The sequence below is a fragment of the Pseudorca crassidens genome, chromosome 20 (assembly GCF_039906515.1).
Source record: "Pseudorca crassidens isolate mPseCra1 chromosome 20, mPseCra1.hap1, whole genome shotgun sequence".
Taxonomy (NCBI): Eukaryota; Metazoa; Chordata; class Mammalia; order Artiodactyla; family Delphinidae; genus Pseudorca; species Pseudorca crassidens.
This window is the reverse complement of record NC_090315.1, coordinates 16195227-16213627: the sequence shown is the minus strand read 5'-3', so window position 1 is coordinate 16213627 and position 18401 is coordinate 16195227. Positions and strand designations below refer to the sequence as shown.

At 37.4% G+C, this 18401-nt stretch overlaps 1 protein-coding gene across 1 annotated transcript in view; it reads right to left on the bottom strand.

The window, feature by feature from the left end:
• Positions 1-18401, bottom strand: part of LOC137215513 (zinc finger protein 850-like) — a 101493-nt gene that overhangs the window by 49637 nt on the left and 33455 nt on the right. The window contains exon 7 of the mRNA XM_067720796.1: positions 13952-15527. Coding sequence (XP_067576897.1) covers positions 13952-15527 — 1576 coding nt within the window. The remainder of the gene's footprint in view (positions 1-13951; positions 15528-18401) is intronic.

Here is an 18401-nt window from a genome sequence, read left to right as displayed (position 1 = left end):
TGGTTAAGACTCCATGCTCCCAATGCAAGGGGCCTGGGTTCGATCCCTGGTCAGGGAACTAGATTCCACATGCATGCCCAAACTGAGAGTTTGCATGCCACAACTAAGGAGCCCATGAGCCACAACTAAGGGGCCTGACTGCCACAACTAAGAAGCTGGTGAGCTGCAACTAAGGAGCCAGTGAGCCACAACTAAGAAGCCCACCTGCTAAAACTAAGACCCAGTGCAACCAAATAAATAAAATAAATATCAAAAAAATTCCATCTATCAAGATTCTTATTAAAAAATAATCCAGCCAAGGTAACTGTTTTTCAGGACAAAAGTCACCACTGTCTTCAAGTTACATCTATATTGTAGTGTATATCAGAATTTCATTCTTTTGCATGGCTGAATAATATTCTATTGTATATATATACCACATTTGGTTACCCATTCATCCACTGATGGCCATTTTGGGGCTATTGTCAATATGCTGTTATGAACATTGGTTTACAAATATCAATTTGAATTCCTGCTTTCAATTCTTTTGGATATGTACTTAGGTGTGGAAATACAGAATCATATGGTAATTCTAAGTTTAACTTTTTTTTTTTTTTTTTGCGGTACGTGGGCCTCTCACTGTTGTGGCCTCTCCCGTTGCAGAGCACACGCTCCGGACGCGCAGGCTCAGCAGCCATGGCTTACGGGCCCAGCCGCTCTGCGGCATGTGGGATCTTCCCAGACCGGGGCACGAATCCGTGTCCCCTGCATTGGCAGGCGGACTCTCAATCACTGCGCCACCAGGGAAGCCCTCTAAGTTTAACTTTTTTGAAGAAATGCCAAACAGTTTTCCTCAGCAGTTGCACTATTTTACTTTCCCACCAACAATTCACAAGGGTTCCAATTTCTTCACATCCTTGCCAAACCTTATTATTTTCCATTTTTAAAATAATAGTCATCCTAATGGGTGTGGAGTCATATCTCATTATGGTCTTGATTTTTCATTTTCATAATGACAATTGAAGTTGAGTATCTTTTCATGTGCTTGTTAGCCATCTGTGTATCTTCACTGGAAAAATGTCTATAAAAGGCACTTGCCAATTTTTGAACTTGATTGTTATTTGTTGTTAGGAATTCTTGATATATTCTGGATGTTAATCACTTATTAGAAATATGATTTTTGTCCCATTCTGTGAGTTGTCTTTTTGCTCTCTTGATAGTATACTTTTATGCACAGTTTTTTATTTTGATTAAGTCCAATATATCTACTTTTTCTTTCATTGTCTGTGCTTTTGGTGTCATAGCCAAGAAATCATTACCAATCCAATGTCAGTTGTCCCCTAACTTTTTCTTCTAAGAGATTTATAGTTTTGTCATCTTTTTTCTTGGTTAGACTCATTAGGGTTTTATCAATTTATTATCTTTTCAAAGAATTAGCTTTTGTTTCCACTGATTTTCTCCATTAATTTCCTGTTTTCAATTTCAATGATTTCTAGTTTTTATTATTGCTTTCTTTCTGCTTGATTTAGGTTTAAATTGCTCCTCTTTATCTCATTTGCTAAGGTGGGAGCTTAAGTTATTGACTTTAGATATTTCTTCTTTTCTAATATAGTACTTCAAGGCTATAATTTCTCTCCAAGTACTCATTTCACTGCACTCCACAATTTTGATAAATTGTATTTTCATTTGGTTGAAAACATATTTGAATTTCTCTTGATAATTGTTTAACCCATGTGTTATTTATAAATCTGTTGTTTAATCTCCAAACATTTTGTGATTTTTTTCAGCTTTTTATTACTGATTTCTAGTTTATTTCTCATTGTGGCCTGAGGCCATACTTTATATGATTTCTAGTCTTCAAAATGTGTTAGGTGTGTTTTATGGCCAGAATGTGGTCTATTTTGGTGAATGTTTGAACTGAGTTGAGAAGAACGTGTACTCAGCTGTTTTTGGATGAAACAGTCTATAAGCATCAATTAAATTCAGCTGATCAATGCTGCTATTCAGTTCAACTATGTCCTTACTGATTTTCTGCCTCATGGACTTATCAATTACTGAAAGTGGGGTGTAGTAGTCTCCTTACGGTTCTATCAGTCATTTATATGATGATAAAATTCACATTTTATCCATTTAAAAAGTGTACAATTCAGTGGCATTTAGTGCATTAACAGCGGTGTGCAATTGTCACCACTAATTCCAGAAAATTTTCATCAACCCAAATGGAAACCCCATGCCCATTAACAAGTCACTCCCCAATCCCTCGTTCCCCAGTGTCCCTGGAAACCATTAATCTGCTTTCTGTTTCTATGGATTTGCCTATTCTGTATAATTCACATAAATGGAATAATCATATAATATGTGGTCTTTTGCTTCTGGCTTCTTTCATGTAGCATAATGTTTTTGAGGTTCATCTATACTGTAACATGTATCAGTACTTCATTCCTTTTTATGGCCAAATAATATTCTGTTAAATGGATACAGCATTTAAAAAAAAACTTATTTATTTTATTTGTTTTGCGGTGTGTTGGGTCTTTGTTGCTGCGCGCGGGCTTTCTCTAGTTGCAGCGAGTGGGGGCTATTCTTTGTGGTGGTGTGTGGGTTTCTCATTGCAGTGGCTTCTCTCGTTGTGGAGCACGGGTTCTAGGCACGCAGGCTTCAGTAGTTGTGGCATGCGGGCTCAGTAGTTGTGGCTCATGGGCTCTAGAGCACAGGCTCAGTAGTTGTGGCACACGGGGTTAGTTCCTCCAGGGCATGTGGGATCTTCCCAGACCAGGAATTGAACCCGTATCCCCTGCATTGGCAGGCAGATTCTCAACCACTGCCCCACCAGAGAAGCCCCTGCATATTTTGTTTATCCATTCATCTGGTAGTGGACATTTTCATTATTTCTACCTTTTGGCTATTATGAATATAGTTCAATCAGTTTTTGCCTCATGCATTTTGATGCTCTGCTCTTAGGTCTATACACTTTAATGATTATTATGACTTCTTGAGCAATTGATCTCTTTATGATTATTTGATGCCCTCTTTTCCCCTGATAATTTTCCTTGTACTGTTGTAAATAATGCTGCAGTGAATATGGGAATGCATGTATCTTTGAATCAGTGTTTTCATTTTCTTTGGATATATAACTAGGAGTGGAATTGCTGGATCATATTGTAGTTCTATTTTTAATGTTTTGAGGAACCTCCATACTGTTTTCCATAGTGGCTATACCAATTTCCACTCCCACTAATAATGTACTAGTGTTCCCTTTTCTCCACATCCTCGCCAACACTTTTTATTTCTTGTCTTTTTGACAGTTGCCATTCTGACAGGTGTGAAGTAATATCTCACAATGGTTTTGACTTGCATTTCCTTGATGATTAGTAATGTTGCACATCTTTTCATGTGTCTGTTGGTCATCCATATGTCTTCTTGGAAAAATGCCTATTCAGGTCCTTTGGCCATTATTAAATCAGGTTGTTTGTTTGTTTTTGCTACTGAGCTGTATGAGTTCCTAATATATTTTGGATATTAACCTCTTATCAGACATATCATTTGCAAATATCTTCTCCCATTCAGTAAGTTGCTTTTTTCGTTTTGTTGATGGTTTCATTAGCTGTGCAAAAGCTTTTAAGTTTGATTTATTTTTGCTCGTTTCCCTTGCCTAAGGAGACAGATCCAAAAAAAAAAAAATTGCTAAGACCTGTAAAGAGTGTACTATGTTTTCTTCTAGGAGTATTATGATTTCAGGTCTTACAGTAGGTCTTTGATTAATTTTGAGTTTATTTTTGTATATGGTGTGAGAAAATGTTCTAATTTCATCCTTTTACATGTAGCTGTCCAGTTTTCCCAACATCACTTATGGAAGAGGCTGTCTCTTCATTGTATACTCTTGCCTCCTATGTCATAGATTAATTGACCAGATATGTGTGGGTTTACTTCTGGGCTCTCTATTTTGTTCCATTTATCTATGTGTCTGTTTTTGTGCCAGCACCATACCATTTTGATTACTATAGCTTTATAGAATGCTAGGGGTTTTTTCCCCAACACTTTACATATTTCACTCCATTCTCTTCATGCTTACATGGTTTCTAGAGAGAAGCCCAATGTAATTCTTATCCTTGTTCTCCAGACTTCAGGTGTTCCCCCCACCACAAAACCTAGCTTCTTTCAAGATTTTTCTCTTTGTCTTTGGTTTTCTCCAGTTTCAATATGATATACAGTTGCTGCTTGAACAACACGGGTTTGAACTGCGCGGGTACACTTATACATGGATTACTTTCAATAAATACAGTACGTATATTTTCATTTTACAGATCTTTATGTGTGGGGAGAGGTTTGTGTTCAATTAGAAATCACAATACGTGGGATCAAAAGAACTAGGGTTTGAGTCCTGATTCTATCCAAACTGTTTCAGCCTCCTGTCCTTGGGTGAGTCATTTATCAATTCCTTTGTTTTTGAGACAGAGATAGCAGTATGTGGATTTTTGACTGTTCTGAGGGTCAGCACCCCTAATCCCTGCATTGTTCAAGGATCAACTGTACATATGTGTAGATTTCTTGGTATTTCACCTGCTTGGTGTTTCCTGAGCCTCCTGGATCTGTCATTTGGTGTTATTAATTTTGGAAAACTCTCCTCCATTATTATTTCAGGTATTTCTCCTTTATCTTTTTCTCCTCCTTCTGGCATCTTAATTACATGTATGTAACACTTTTGTTATTTACCCAAAGTTCTTGGATATTTTGTTCTGGCTTTTTGTTTTGTTTTGTTTTGGAGTTGTTTTTAAACCAGTTTTTTCTCTTTACATTTCAGTTTGGCAAATTTCTACTGACATAGCTCCAAGCTCATCGATTCTTTGACCATATTCATTCTACTGATGAACTTATCAAAGGCATTTTTTGATTTCTAGCATTCTCTTTTGATCTTTTCTTAGAGTTTTCATCTCTTTTCTTACACTACCCAACTGTCTTGCATAGTGCCTACATTTTCCCTTAGAGTCCTTAAGCATATTAATCACAGTTATTTTGAATTTCCTACCTGATAATTCCAAAACCTGTGTCATATCTGAGCCTGGTTCTAATGCTTGCATCATCACTTCAGTTTTTTCTTGCCTTTTAGCATAGCTTGTAATTGTTTGTTGAAAACTGGATATGATGTATTGGGTAATATAAAGGGAAGTAATATACCTTAGTGTGAGATTTTATGTAAATCTGGCCAGTAGCTGGACCATGTTTAATGTTTGCTACAGCTGTAAGTGATAGAGGCTTCAGTTTTCTCTGGTGTCATCGTTTCTTCCTCCTCTGTTGTCTTTGGGTTTCCCTAAGATCTCCTTCTTAAATCAAGTCTGTATCCTGTGGCTCTTTCCATTGCAATCTACTGTTATTATACAGGAGCCCTATCAATGTGGTGCTAAGGTGTGGGGGAGGGGAAGCATTCTATACTCTTATAATATTTTGGAAGTATTTTTCAGCCTTTTTTTCCCTTCTCCGTTTCAGTGAGACAGGAATGTTAAAGGGGGCTGGCACTGGCTAGCTGCCCTTCCCTCCAGGAGATAGGGCTCTGGTAACACCATTTGCCTAGGAGAGCAGGAATTTATTATGTAGAACACTCTAAGTGTATTTCAAAAAGGCTGCCCTTTCCTAGTCCCAAAAATGAGGGGAGGGTGTTTCTTAGATCTTTACCTTGAGAACCTGGTGGGTTCTCAAGAGATAAAACACATGAAAGTGTGGGGGTTCCCTAAGGCTGGGCCGCCAGAGCTTCTCACACTCAAGCTAATCCACACTCACCCTTCAGCAATTCATCAAAACTATCATTTAAGTGTTCTTAACAGTTTGTGGCTCCTGTGGCTTTTGCTCTGGGTAAGCTGATTTTGGTTGTTATCTATAATTTTCCATCTCTCCACAATTCAGAGTGGTGGTTTTCCCTGTGACCTCAATTCTCTGATGGGTTTAAGAAAAGTCATTGTTTTCATGAAGTAAGTCAGAAAGAGAAAGACAAATACCATATGATATCACTTATATGTGGAATCTAAAATATGATTCAAATCGACATATCTACAAAACAAAAACAGACTCACAGATATAGAGAACAGACTTGTGGTTGCCAAGGGGGAGGAGAGGTAGGGGAAGGAAGGAATGGGAGTTTGGGATTAGCAGAGGCAAACTATTATATATAGAATGGATAAACAACAAGGTCCTACTGTATAGCACAGGCAACTATATTCAACATCCTGTGACAAACCGTAATGGAAAACAATATGAAAAGCAATATATATATATATAACTGAGTCACTTTGCTGTATAGTAGAAATGAACACAACACTGTAAATCAACTATACTTCAATAAAATTAAAAAAATTCTCCATATCATATGTCAGCAGGGAAATTAATATTAAAACAACCATGAGATACCAACTATACATACCTATTAGAATGGCCAAAATTTGGAAAGTTGACAACACCAAATGCTGACAAGGATGTGGAGCAACAGGAACTCTCATTCATTGTTGGGATTCAAAATGATACAGCCACTTTTTTTTTTAATGAATTTATTTATTTATTTATTTTTGGCTGTGTTGCTGTGCACAGGCTTTCTCTAGTTGCAGTGAGCAGGGGCTACTCTTTGTTGCAGTGCTTGGGCCTCTCACTGCAGTGGCTTCTCCTGTTGCAAAGCACGGGCTCTAGGTGTATGGGCTTCGGTAGTTGTGGCTCGCAGGCTCTAGGGCACAGGCTCAGTAGTTGTGGCACACGGGCTTAGTTGCTCCATGTCATGTGGGATCTTCCTGGACCAGGGATTGAACCCGTGTCCCCTGAATTGGCAGGAGGATTCTTAACCACTGTGCCACCAGGGAAGCCAATACAGCCACTTTGGAGGAGAGTTTGGCAGTTTCTTATAAAACTAAACATACTCTAATCAAATATTCCAGCAATCACACTCCTTGGTATTGATATTTACCCAAAAGAGATGAACACTTCTGTCTGCACAAAAACCTGCACACGGATGTTTACAGCAGCTTTATCCATACATGCCTAGCCTGGAAGCAACCAAGATGTCCTTCAGCAGGTGAATGAATAAACTGTGGCATATCCAGACAATTCAGTGCTGAAAAGAAATAAGCTATTAAGCCATGAAAAGACATGGAGGAACTTTAAATGCATATTATTAAGTAAAAGAAACCAATCTGAAAAGGCTACATACTATATGATTCCAACTATATGAAAAAGGCAAGACTATGCAGACAAAAAGATCAGTGGTTGCCAAGGGTTGGGGTGAGGGAGGAATGAATAGCAGAAAGGATTTTAAGGGCAGTGAAAATATTCTGTATGATACTATAATGGTGGATATATGTGGATACATTTGTCCAAACCCATAGAATGTACAACACCAAGAGTGAACCCTGATGTTAACTATGAACTTTGGGTGATTATGATGTGTCAAAGTAGGTCCATCAAATGTAACAAATGTACCACTCTGGTGGGGGATGTTAGTAATGGGGTGGCTAGGCATGTGTGGGGGCAGGGGGCATATGGGAAATCACTGTACCTTCCCCTCAGTTTTCCTGTTAACTGAAAACTTCCCTTAAAAAAAATCTTTAGGGCTTCCCTGGTGGTGCAGTGGTTGAGAGTCCACCTGCCAATGCAGGGGACACGGGTTCATGCCCTGGTCCAGGAAGATCCCACATGCCACGGAGCGGCTGGGCCCGTGACCCATGGCCACTGAGCCTGCGCGTCCGGAGCCTGTACTCCAAAACGGGAGAGGCCACAACAGTGAGAGGCCCGCGTACCACAAAAAAAAAAAAAAAAAAAAAATCTTAAAAAAATAATAGTAATAATTGTTGGTTCCCAGAGTTCAGAAGCGGGGGGAAGTCATTGACTTTCAGTTTGTTCAGGTTTTTTTCTTCCTTGTTGTAAGGATGGGAGCAATGACTTCCAAGCTCCTTAAATGTCAGAGCTGAAACCAGAAATCCTGAATTTTTAAATTAGTATGAAAACTTTAATTTCCAAAAGAGTCATATATTTCACATCATTACCATTCACTTACTTGCATAATCATCAGCTGGATGTTATGTCTTTGTAATTTCCCAGCTGGCTCTGCAGCTATTTCTGTTCTTGTTACTAAGTGCTAGCCAGTAAAATGTGAAGGAAAGTAATGTCTCCAACTTTAGATACCTGTCCTTAGAGTAAACTGATGTGCCTCTCTGCTCCCTTTTCCACTTGGTTCCTTGGGATGTGAATATGACAGTGTGCCATCTTGGGCTGTGTGAATAAGGTCACCACCCTAGGAGTGTTGGAAAACAAGGAAGAGAAGTCGTACCAGTTCTGTACTACCTAACTTCAGACTACTGAAGTAAGGATAAAAAAAATCAGTTTTTAATTTTATTTTAAGGCACTGTTATTTGAGGTCTCTTACATTCTAAATCTGTATCTCAAAACATTAGCTTTAACAATAAAGGGACCTAAAATACTTTAAATCAAACCCACACCAATCCTGTGAATCATATGCCAGTGTTTTCCAGTAATTTCACTGTCGTTTTTAATGCCATAAGTCAATTCTGCTATTCTGTTCCACTGTCAATATTTGTTCTATTTATTCACATTTTAACATTTTCTTTGCCCACTATTCTTGTTTCTCAAATCCTCTATCTAGGACCACTTATATATTTAAATAGCATGCCAACACCTCTCCTCAGTTCCCCTCCCTTCACAACTTTTTAGTTCATTAACAAAGAGTTTTTGAAGAAACCAGGGCAGATGTCAAAACAGCAGTTCTTAAAGAGTGGTTGGAGAATCCCTAGGGGTCCCTTAGGTCAAAATATTTCCATAGTAATTCCAAGACTTTATTTTCCTTTTTCACTTTCATTCTCTCATGAGTGTAGAGTCTCCCAGTCTATATAACATGTGACATTGCTACAGAATGAATGCAGATAGGAGAAACCAGCTGTTTTCCATTAAATTATTAAAGGTATCTAAAAAATTATATAATAATGCCACTCTCATTATTTTTGTTTTGGAAAATAATTACTATTCATAAAATGTTATCATGTTAACATGTGATGAGTTTATTCATTTTTAAATGAATTTAAAATTTTTATTTCAGTTTGAGACTTGCTGTTGTAAAATGTCTGCCTATCTTAAGTCAGGTTGCCTGGGAAACAGAATCTGAGAGGAAGCAGATTGGGTGGAAGGTTAAGTTGATCTGTGATAGGGTTGCAATCTGTTGGGGAGCTCTAGGACTGGATTGACTCTTTGGACTTGCTGTAAATTGCCCTTGGGGAGGCAGTGTTAACCGTGCACGACCCAGCTCTCTTTGTGCAAGAGCAACTCCTATAGAAGAATTTAGCTGTGAGTTGTCAGCAGTCAAGATCCTCAGCAGCTGGCAGTACAATGAGGGGCGAATCTTGACAAGTCTAAGGCATAACTTACATTCTAGAGTTTCCTTAGTGATTGGGCTGAAACGACCCATGGCAGGACTACAGCTGAGATCACACCCTTAACTTCCACTTTACTGTCCTGCTTCTTCATGCCTTTACCATTCTTACTGGGAGAACTTCCTTAATAAACCACTTGCATAGGAATCCTCATCTTAAGGTCTGCTTCTGGCAGATACAAGGTAAAAGAATGTCCACAATAGAACTCGATTCCATCCTCCAATCTTTACCCCAAAATGTTTCTCCCTAGTCTGCTGCATTTTTAGCAAATGGTGACCATCCAGCTGTTGCTCTCCACAAAAATGTAAGAGCTATCCTTTATCTCTCTTTTCCTCATCTTTCATATCAGCAAACTTCAAATCAAGTCTGAAACCTAGAATGGAAATTCTCCAGGCAGCAGTTCACATGCGTCCAAGTGGAGAGGGATTTATCATAATTTGATTAATGATTTTTTTTCAGATGTTATCTCAGTCACTTAGACTTTATTTCTATTCCTTAGGACAGGGAAAAACTTAGAGACCAGATCACTTTCTTGTTGACATATAGTCAGCAGAACAGCCTTCCTAGACTTGAGATTCAGGTTTACTCTCAGGCACTTTATCTCACCCAATAAGCACAGCCACTCTTAGTGGGAGAGGCTAAAAGAGGCCCCTAAGGTAGTCCTTATGGACTGCAGGTGAAATTTTAAAATTTTCTGTTGACTCCAAAGCTATGTAAAGGGGCAGAAGATTTAAATGAGATATGAGCCAAATAAAGAAACATGAAGAATTGGGAATTCCCTGGCAGTCCAGTGGTTAGGACTCTGTGCTTTCACTGCCGGGGAACTAAGATCTCACAAGCTGCATGATGCAGCAAAAAACGAACAAACAAAAATGAAAATAAAAAACATGAAGGAGAAAATCAGGAGACTTCCCTGGTGGCACAGTGGTTAAGAATGCACCTGCCAATGCAGGGGACACAGGTTCAAGCCCAGGTCCGGGAAGATCCCACATGCTGTGGAGCAACTAAGCCTGTGTGCCACAACTACTGAGCCTGTACTCTAGAGCCTGCGAGCCACAACTACTGAGCCCATGTGCCACAACTACTGAAGCCCGTGCGCCTAGAGCCCATGCTCTGCAGCAAGAGAACCACCACAATAAGAAGCCTGTGCACTGCAATGAAGAGTAGCCCCTGCTTGCCCCAACTAGAGAAAGCTGGCACGCAGCAACAAAGACCCAACGCAGCCAAAAATAAAAATTAATTAATTAATTATTTTTAAAAAGAAGAAAATCAGAGTGAAAAATGACAATTTAGACCAAAAAAAAAAGTTTTGCAACTAAAAATATACAGATCTTGTTATGTATATAACACATGAACTTTGAAAACTATTTTTTTAAAAAAAGAAGTCTACAAAAAAGTGTGCTGGCAAAATTGGACTTAGCACAAAATCTATGAAAGAAGAGATTATGAAATTACAACACTCATTTAGATACTTAAGTTTTGGTAAATGGATTTCATAAAAATCAGCACCTGCTAATTACAATTATAAGTCACTGTCAGTCTTCAGAAATAGCTAATAAAAGTAAAATTGACATTACTCATGCTTGTACTTCATAAATTTAGTTTGAGAAAGATTTAGTTTTGTGAAATCAGCTTTAAAATAAATGTGGCTGACATTCAAACATTCAAAGCTAAAGATTCCTTTTGAACGACATCGCCAATCCTAATCATGTTTTTAAAAAGGCACTAATGGTTTTCTGCATGTCAAGTAATATTGTAGAGGTGGTATAATTAAAAAAAAAAATTACCTGAAGGGGTGATTCACGTATTGTTACAGAGAATGAGATCCTTTGAGCGAAACTCTTATTACTGCTCAGGGTCTTAGACCACCACTGCTTCCAACCAAAACTAGATAGGTACATAAAACAAGGGTTGTAGAAGAGTGAAGCAATTTTACATAATTGCTTATGGCCACCTCAAGAAAATAAAAGTCTTTCTTGGGACTGGTGGTCCAGTGGTTAAGAATCTGCCTTCCAATGCAGGGGACGTGGGTTCGGTTCAATCCCTTGTCGGGGAACTAAGATCCCACAAGGCGCGCACCGCAACTACTAAGCACGCACTCTAGAGCCTGTGTGCCACAACTAGAGACCCCACGTGCCACAACTAGAGAGCCCATGTGCTCTGGAGCCTGCTCACTGCAACAAAAGATCCCACATGCCTCAATGAAGATCCTGTGTGTCGCAACTAAGACCCGATGCAGCCAAGTAAATAAATAAATAAATAAATATTTAAAAATGGCCTATAAAAGGCTTTCTTGTTTCAAAATATTGTAATAATTAACAATGATATTAATGCCTATGCTGGTTGTATGGAAACTTACAGTGCAAGACTAATATTGTAGAGTTAATTTCTCAGGAAAATCTTTTTTTCTCCACAATAACTCTAAGCATATTACTAACTTATTAGCTATGAATCCAACAAGTCAGTTGCCAAATAATGCAAGACACATTGAGAGAATAGGGATCATTAGACCTTGATGACGCCCTAAAATAGTAAAGAACCACATCTTGCACACCTAGAACAAACAAAACATTGTAATCAGATTTGGCTGTGATAAAAAATTAAATTAAAAAACGAACAAGAAGTAATGAGACATAATCTTAAGGGGCTTTTCCTGGCACTTTCCGTCCTAATTTATAACTTACAGCACAACTTCCATTATGGCTCTGTTGCCCTAGTAACCAGATTTGGTAAGGAGAAATGCTGCCGCCTTCTGGCCGTTTCACACAACAGCAGCTTTAAACCCAGCGCTAATGGTCACTTAATATTCAAAATAATTGCAGGCCTGTAAATGACACCTGCCATCAAAAAAAAATCCTGGGATCGTAAATCGACCAGAAAATTCAAAAGACGTCAGCAAGACACATTAAAAGAGTAGGTATCATTAGACCTTGACGATGCCCTAAAATAGTAAATAAAATCACATTTGATTTGTCACACTGCTCTCTGATTTTCAAATTTTTAATAAATAATTATATACTTCCTTGAATCTAAGATATACTTGGTTGAAAACTGAGTTCTAAATTCAGAATGTGAAAATGTGGGGGGGAAAAGCATCATGGGATTGATAAAGCACGTTAACTTCATGTTATATAGTAAACAGAACTATCACTTTTAATTACTACTTTTCTGGAAATATTTTTCAAAAAATTGTTCAGCACCTGATAGGGCATATGAATCCATTGTAACATTTTATTCTCTGGGTATAGGCTTCCCCTAGCCCATAAATCCTGAGAAATAAGTACAAAAACACTATTAAGATAAGACATCCATATCACCATTGTGTATCATTAACTTTTAAGATTTATTTTATATGCTACTCATCTTTTTTTAAGGCATAAAAATTACAAGTAAAGCTAAAAGCCCCCTTTGACCAACACCCTCAATCCTAATCTCCTGCCAGAGACAACACTATCAATAATTTGGTATGTGTCCTTTTTAATCCATTTAAAATAGTTTTACATACATATTTCAATAATAAAAACAATTCTATTCTTTGTGAATGATTTCACTCCAATTTACATGAATGTTATTATATGGTATGTTTCATCTGGATCTTGATTTTTTTTTCACTCAACATTATTTTAGATAACAACCATGTTACACAATACAGACCAAGCTCATTTCTTTTAACTGCTGTATACCATTCCATTATTTGAATATGTCACATTTTATTCATCCATTATCCCTTCAATATATATGTTGTTTTCAATTCAGATATATATATATATATTTTATTCATATTTATGAATTTCTTTAGGATGTATATCCAGAAGTGGAATGGCAGGGTCCTTTTAAAAAATATTTCCCTGCCTCAAAGTCATAGACAATATCCTGTTATTTCCTTTCAAGAAGTTCAGAGTTTGGCTTTTCACATTTCAGTGTTCAAATCCTTTAGAATTCTTTTTCTTTATATGTTGTAAGGTTGTATGTAATTTTATTTTCCCCAATATGGAGATTCAAATACTCCCAACTGTATTTATTGACTAGGTCGTCATTCTTCTACTGATTCACGATGTCATGTCTAATATATATATAACAAGTTTGCATATATTCATTCATTTACTTCTAGGCATTCTATTCTGTAAATCCTTTTTACTTATCCATTAATGTTCTAATACCACACACTATTATATGACCATAACTTCATAATACGTGTAGTATATGGTAGAAGGTGTGTCATCTCTGTTCTTATTCAATATTGTCTCAGCAATCCATAGACTTTTATTTCATATGGATTTTAGAATCATTTGGTAAAGACCCTAGAAAATTCTTGTTAGATGTTTGGAACTATATTAGGTCCATAGATTAATTTGGGGAGAAAAGACATTTTATGATATTGGGTTTTTCCATCTACATCCATCGTATTTCTCTCCATTTACTCAAGTCTTTTGCCCTTCAACAAAGCTTTACAATTTTTTCATAAAGATCTTTTTCATTTTTTGAGACTATGCCAAGATATTTTAAAGTTAAGTAAAGCATGGATTGAATTTAAGAGAAGGCCTTTATTCATTTAGTACACTCGGCGTTTCTCACCTGTATGACCTCTCTTATGTATAGAAAGGGATGCTCTTTGAGAGAATGCTTTCCCGCATTCATTACATTCAAAAGGTTTCTCACCGGTGTGAATTCTCATATGTATTATAAGTAATGAGCATTGAGAGAAGGCTTTTCCACATTTATTACATTCATACGGTTTCTCCCCTGTATGACTTCTAACGTGAAGAGTAAGGGATGAGATTCGAGAGAAGGCTTTACTGCATTCATTACATTTAAATGGTTTCTCTCCAGTATGAATTTTTTCATGTTCAAGGAGATTTTGTCTCTGACTGAAAGCTTTTCCACATTGATTACAATGATAGGGTTTCTCGCCAGTATGAATTTTCTCATGTTCAGTGAGATTTGATTTCTGACTAAAGGCTTTCCCACATACTGTACATGCATAGGGTTTTTCACCAGTATGAATTCTCTGGTGTCGGATGAGGTTTGACATCTGAATAAAAGCTTTCCCACATTCATTACATTCATAAGGTTTCTCTCCAGTATGAATTTTTTGATGTGTAATGAGATTTTCTTTCCGGCTGAAGGCTTTTCCACATTCATTACATTCATAGGGTTTCTCAGCTGTATGATTTCTCATATGTACAGTAAGGGATGAACTTTGAGAGAAGGCTTTCCCACATTCACTGCATACATAGGGTTTCTCCCCTGTATGACTTCTCATATGTATAATAAATACTGAGCATTGAGAGAAGGCTTTTCCACATTTATTACATTTATAGGGTTTCTCCCCTGTGTGACTTCTCATATGCAGATTAACAGATGACATTCGAGAAAAAGCTCTACCACATTCATTACATGCATAAGGTTTCTCGCCAGTATGAATTTTCTCATGCTCAATAAGATTTTGCTTCTGGCTAAAGGCTTTTCCACATTCCTTACATTCATAGGGTTTTTCTCCAGTATGAATTCTCTCATGTTCAATGAGATTTGATTTCTGACTGAAGGCCTTCCAACAATCCTTACATGCATAAGGTTTTTCTCCAGTATGAATTCTCTGGTGTCTAATAAGGTTTGACATTTGAATGAAAGCTTTTCCACATTCATTACACTTATATGGTTTTTCCCCAGTATGAATTTTTTGATGTGTAATAAGATTTTCCTTCCTACTGAAAGCTTTTCCACATTCCTTACATTCATACAGTTTCTCTCCAGCATGAATTCTCTCATGTCTGATGAGGTCAAATTTATGATTAAAGTCTTGTCCACACTGATTACACTTAAAGGGGGATACAACATGTGATGAGCAATGGTAAAATGGTTTCCCATACTTATTACACTCATAATTTTCCTCTCTTATACAGCCTTTCTCATAACTAAGTAAGTCTAAATTATGTTCAAAACCCTTATCAAATGAGTCATATTCATAGAAGTTTTGTCTTGAAGTAACAATGTCTGAGCCCAGAGGAAATACTTTTGCAACTTTTTTACATTCAATGACATTTTCCTTAATTAGAGTTTTCTTGGAGATGGATGTGACTTTCCTCACAAGTGTTTCCTGCTGCTCCTTGATCTGTTCATCATCTTCCCAAACTTCTAAAATGGAGGACCAAAAATTATAACTTTTGAATTTTTCTCCTACTGCATTATTGATAACATTTCAGAAATTTGTCAAAGTGGGGTTGATCTTTGATATTGGCTCTAGTCTCCCAATATGAAAGAAATCCAAAGTGCAAATGTCCCTAGTTTCTAAGATTTGAGAACTTAACTCCTATAGATAATATTATGGAGAGAAAACTGCCATTAATAGGCCCAAGCTGCTCTGATTGATTTAAAAAACATACAATGCAGATATCAGTAAAATGAATAGAATAATTAAGATGAAAGGGCAAACACATAAATGACTGGATAGCAAGTCAAATGACTAGAGGATAAAATTAACACTTGTGGTTAAACAAAACAGATCGAATGTATATGTTTATTTCTCCCACTTCTTAAAATTCCATTGAAATGACAGTAAAAAATAAAGATTTAAACCCATAAGAACAAAGGAAATAGGAGTAAAAATAAGGGTAAACAAGACATTTCAACAAAATACTGGAAGGCAAAAGGGTAAGAAAACTGTCAACTGATAGCTTAGCTAAGAAATTCAAGTTTTGAGCTATGAAGATGCAAACGTCCAACAACAAAGTGATTTGACAACAAAACACTAGAAAAGCTCAAAACTTGGAGGATTTAGGTACTTAAAAGGCAGGGATAAGAGTGGGGCTTTAAAAACAGAGGATTAATTTAAAGCCTGGAGTTATATACTGATTTGAAGGCATGAATACATCTATATCATGAAGGTACATAAAGGAAAAAGGAGTCTATATGTAATTTAGAACTATTTTGGAATGCTCAGTAAGGGCTGGAGAAAAGGAGTCATGTAAAACACAGATCATAAAGGAATAAGAAAAAATAAACAGGAACTGAGGAGAAATCAGAATCCTTTAGAGAAAAGAAGACATTTCCAGGAAGGGTGATCCACAGGATCAAATATAGAAGAGAAATTCCTGTTTCAATATGGTGGAATTAAACACCTCTGTGTCCTCTCCTCTCTGCAAACATGAAGAAGAAACAAAAAAGAAAATATATCCTCAATAAAACTAAAAGACAGCTAAACTCCAATTCCAGAGTATAAGGAAAGACCAGAGGGTACACTGAACCAGGTAGGGAAGAAATCCAGACACTGGCTGTTCTTTCTTATCTTAGACAGAAAGCATGGTGAACAGAGTTCTCCAAAACAGATGGAACACCCTGTGGACAGAATGAATGAGTCATTTTTTACAACAGTGGAATCCAGATGTGTTAAGACTACATGGTGGCAGGAACATAATGGTCTTCTTCTGGCCCTGTCAAATGGTAGGGAAGGCAGAGCTATACAAGGAGATGCAAATAGCCATTATTCTTGTATAAGCAGGATGCTGGCATAGGAGGGTAGAAGAGATACTGAGTGCTAGAGGAAGCATGCAATTAATCATCTCTGATTCAGAAGTAAAGGACAAACCAACTCTTAACACCAAAACTTGTATGACAGAGGAAGTCAACAGAGCAACAGAGGCTTCCTACTAGCTCAAGAGTATTTTTCTAGACAATCTCCAGCACTCTCCTTCTGTAAATAGTGGGTCCAGCAGGAAATAACCTTATTCAAAGATGAGGAATGGGGCTTCCCTGGTGGCGCAGTGGTTGAGAGTCTGCCTGCCGATGCAGGGTACACGGGTTCGTGCCCCAGTCTGGGAAGATCCCACATGCCGCGGAGCGGCTGGGCCCATGAGCCATGGCCGCTGAGTCTGCGCATCCGGAGCCTGTGCTCCGCAATGGGAGAGGCCACAATAGCGAGAGGCCCGCGTACCGCGAAAAAAAAAAAAAAAAAGATGAGGAATGTAGTTATAAAAGGAACCAGTATTCAGATCTATACCACACTACAAGAATCAAAAAACATGAATATACAAGCTTACAGGAAAAACTGATACTGACTGATCAATAAGCCTCAGAAAGTTCTAAAGCTTTCAAGAAAAACAAACCTATGGGCATCTAGGCAAATAAATCAAGTCACCTATGAGGGAAAACAATCAGGCTTCAGATTTCTCCAAGCAAAAATTCAAAGCCAAGAGGCAGCAGAGGACTATCTAAAGTCTTCAGGGAACTGTCTACAAAACCTCTAGGAAAGACAGTATGGCTCAAGAATTATATACACAGCCAACTATCAACTAAATATAAAGGTTTTAAAAAAAAGATATTTGCTTGTTTGCAAAACCTCAGGGACTCCAGTTCCCACTAAATTATAAGCTCCATGAGCCCATGCCCAGAATAGTATTTTATCTATATTGTTATGACTATAAATGTGGTTTCCTTTTCCTTATATCTTCTACTCGGTTGTTGAAGTATACATGAAAACTACTGATTTTTATTTGTTAATTTGATACCCTACCATATCACTGGATTCTCTTACTATTTGTTGCAGTTGATTCTTTTGTGTTTTAAGGGATATAATCTTATCATCTATAAATAAAGATGGTTTTACAGGGCCCTTTCCAATTCTTCTAGTACTGATTTTTTTCTCTTGTCTGTTACTTAGGTATAAACTTAGTAAGAAATTTACAAAAGGTATAAAGGAAACCTTGGATTTCTGAAGGACATAAAAATAGATAGATCTGAACAAAGACAGAGAACACGTTCTTGGATAGAAAACCTCGACGTTACAAAGATGTCAGCACTCCGAAAGTTAATTTATGCTTCTAACACATTCCCACCAAAAAATTCAACACGTTTTTCTCTGGAAAGAGATAGTTGAATGTAAAATTCTTATGGTGAAATAAACAATCAAGAATAGACAGCACAGGGCCTCTGTGGTGGCACAGTGGTTAAGAATCTGCCTGCCGATGCAGGGGACACTGGTTCGAGCCCTGGTCTGGGAAGATCCCACATGCT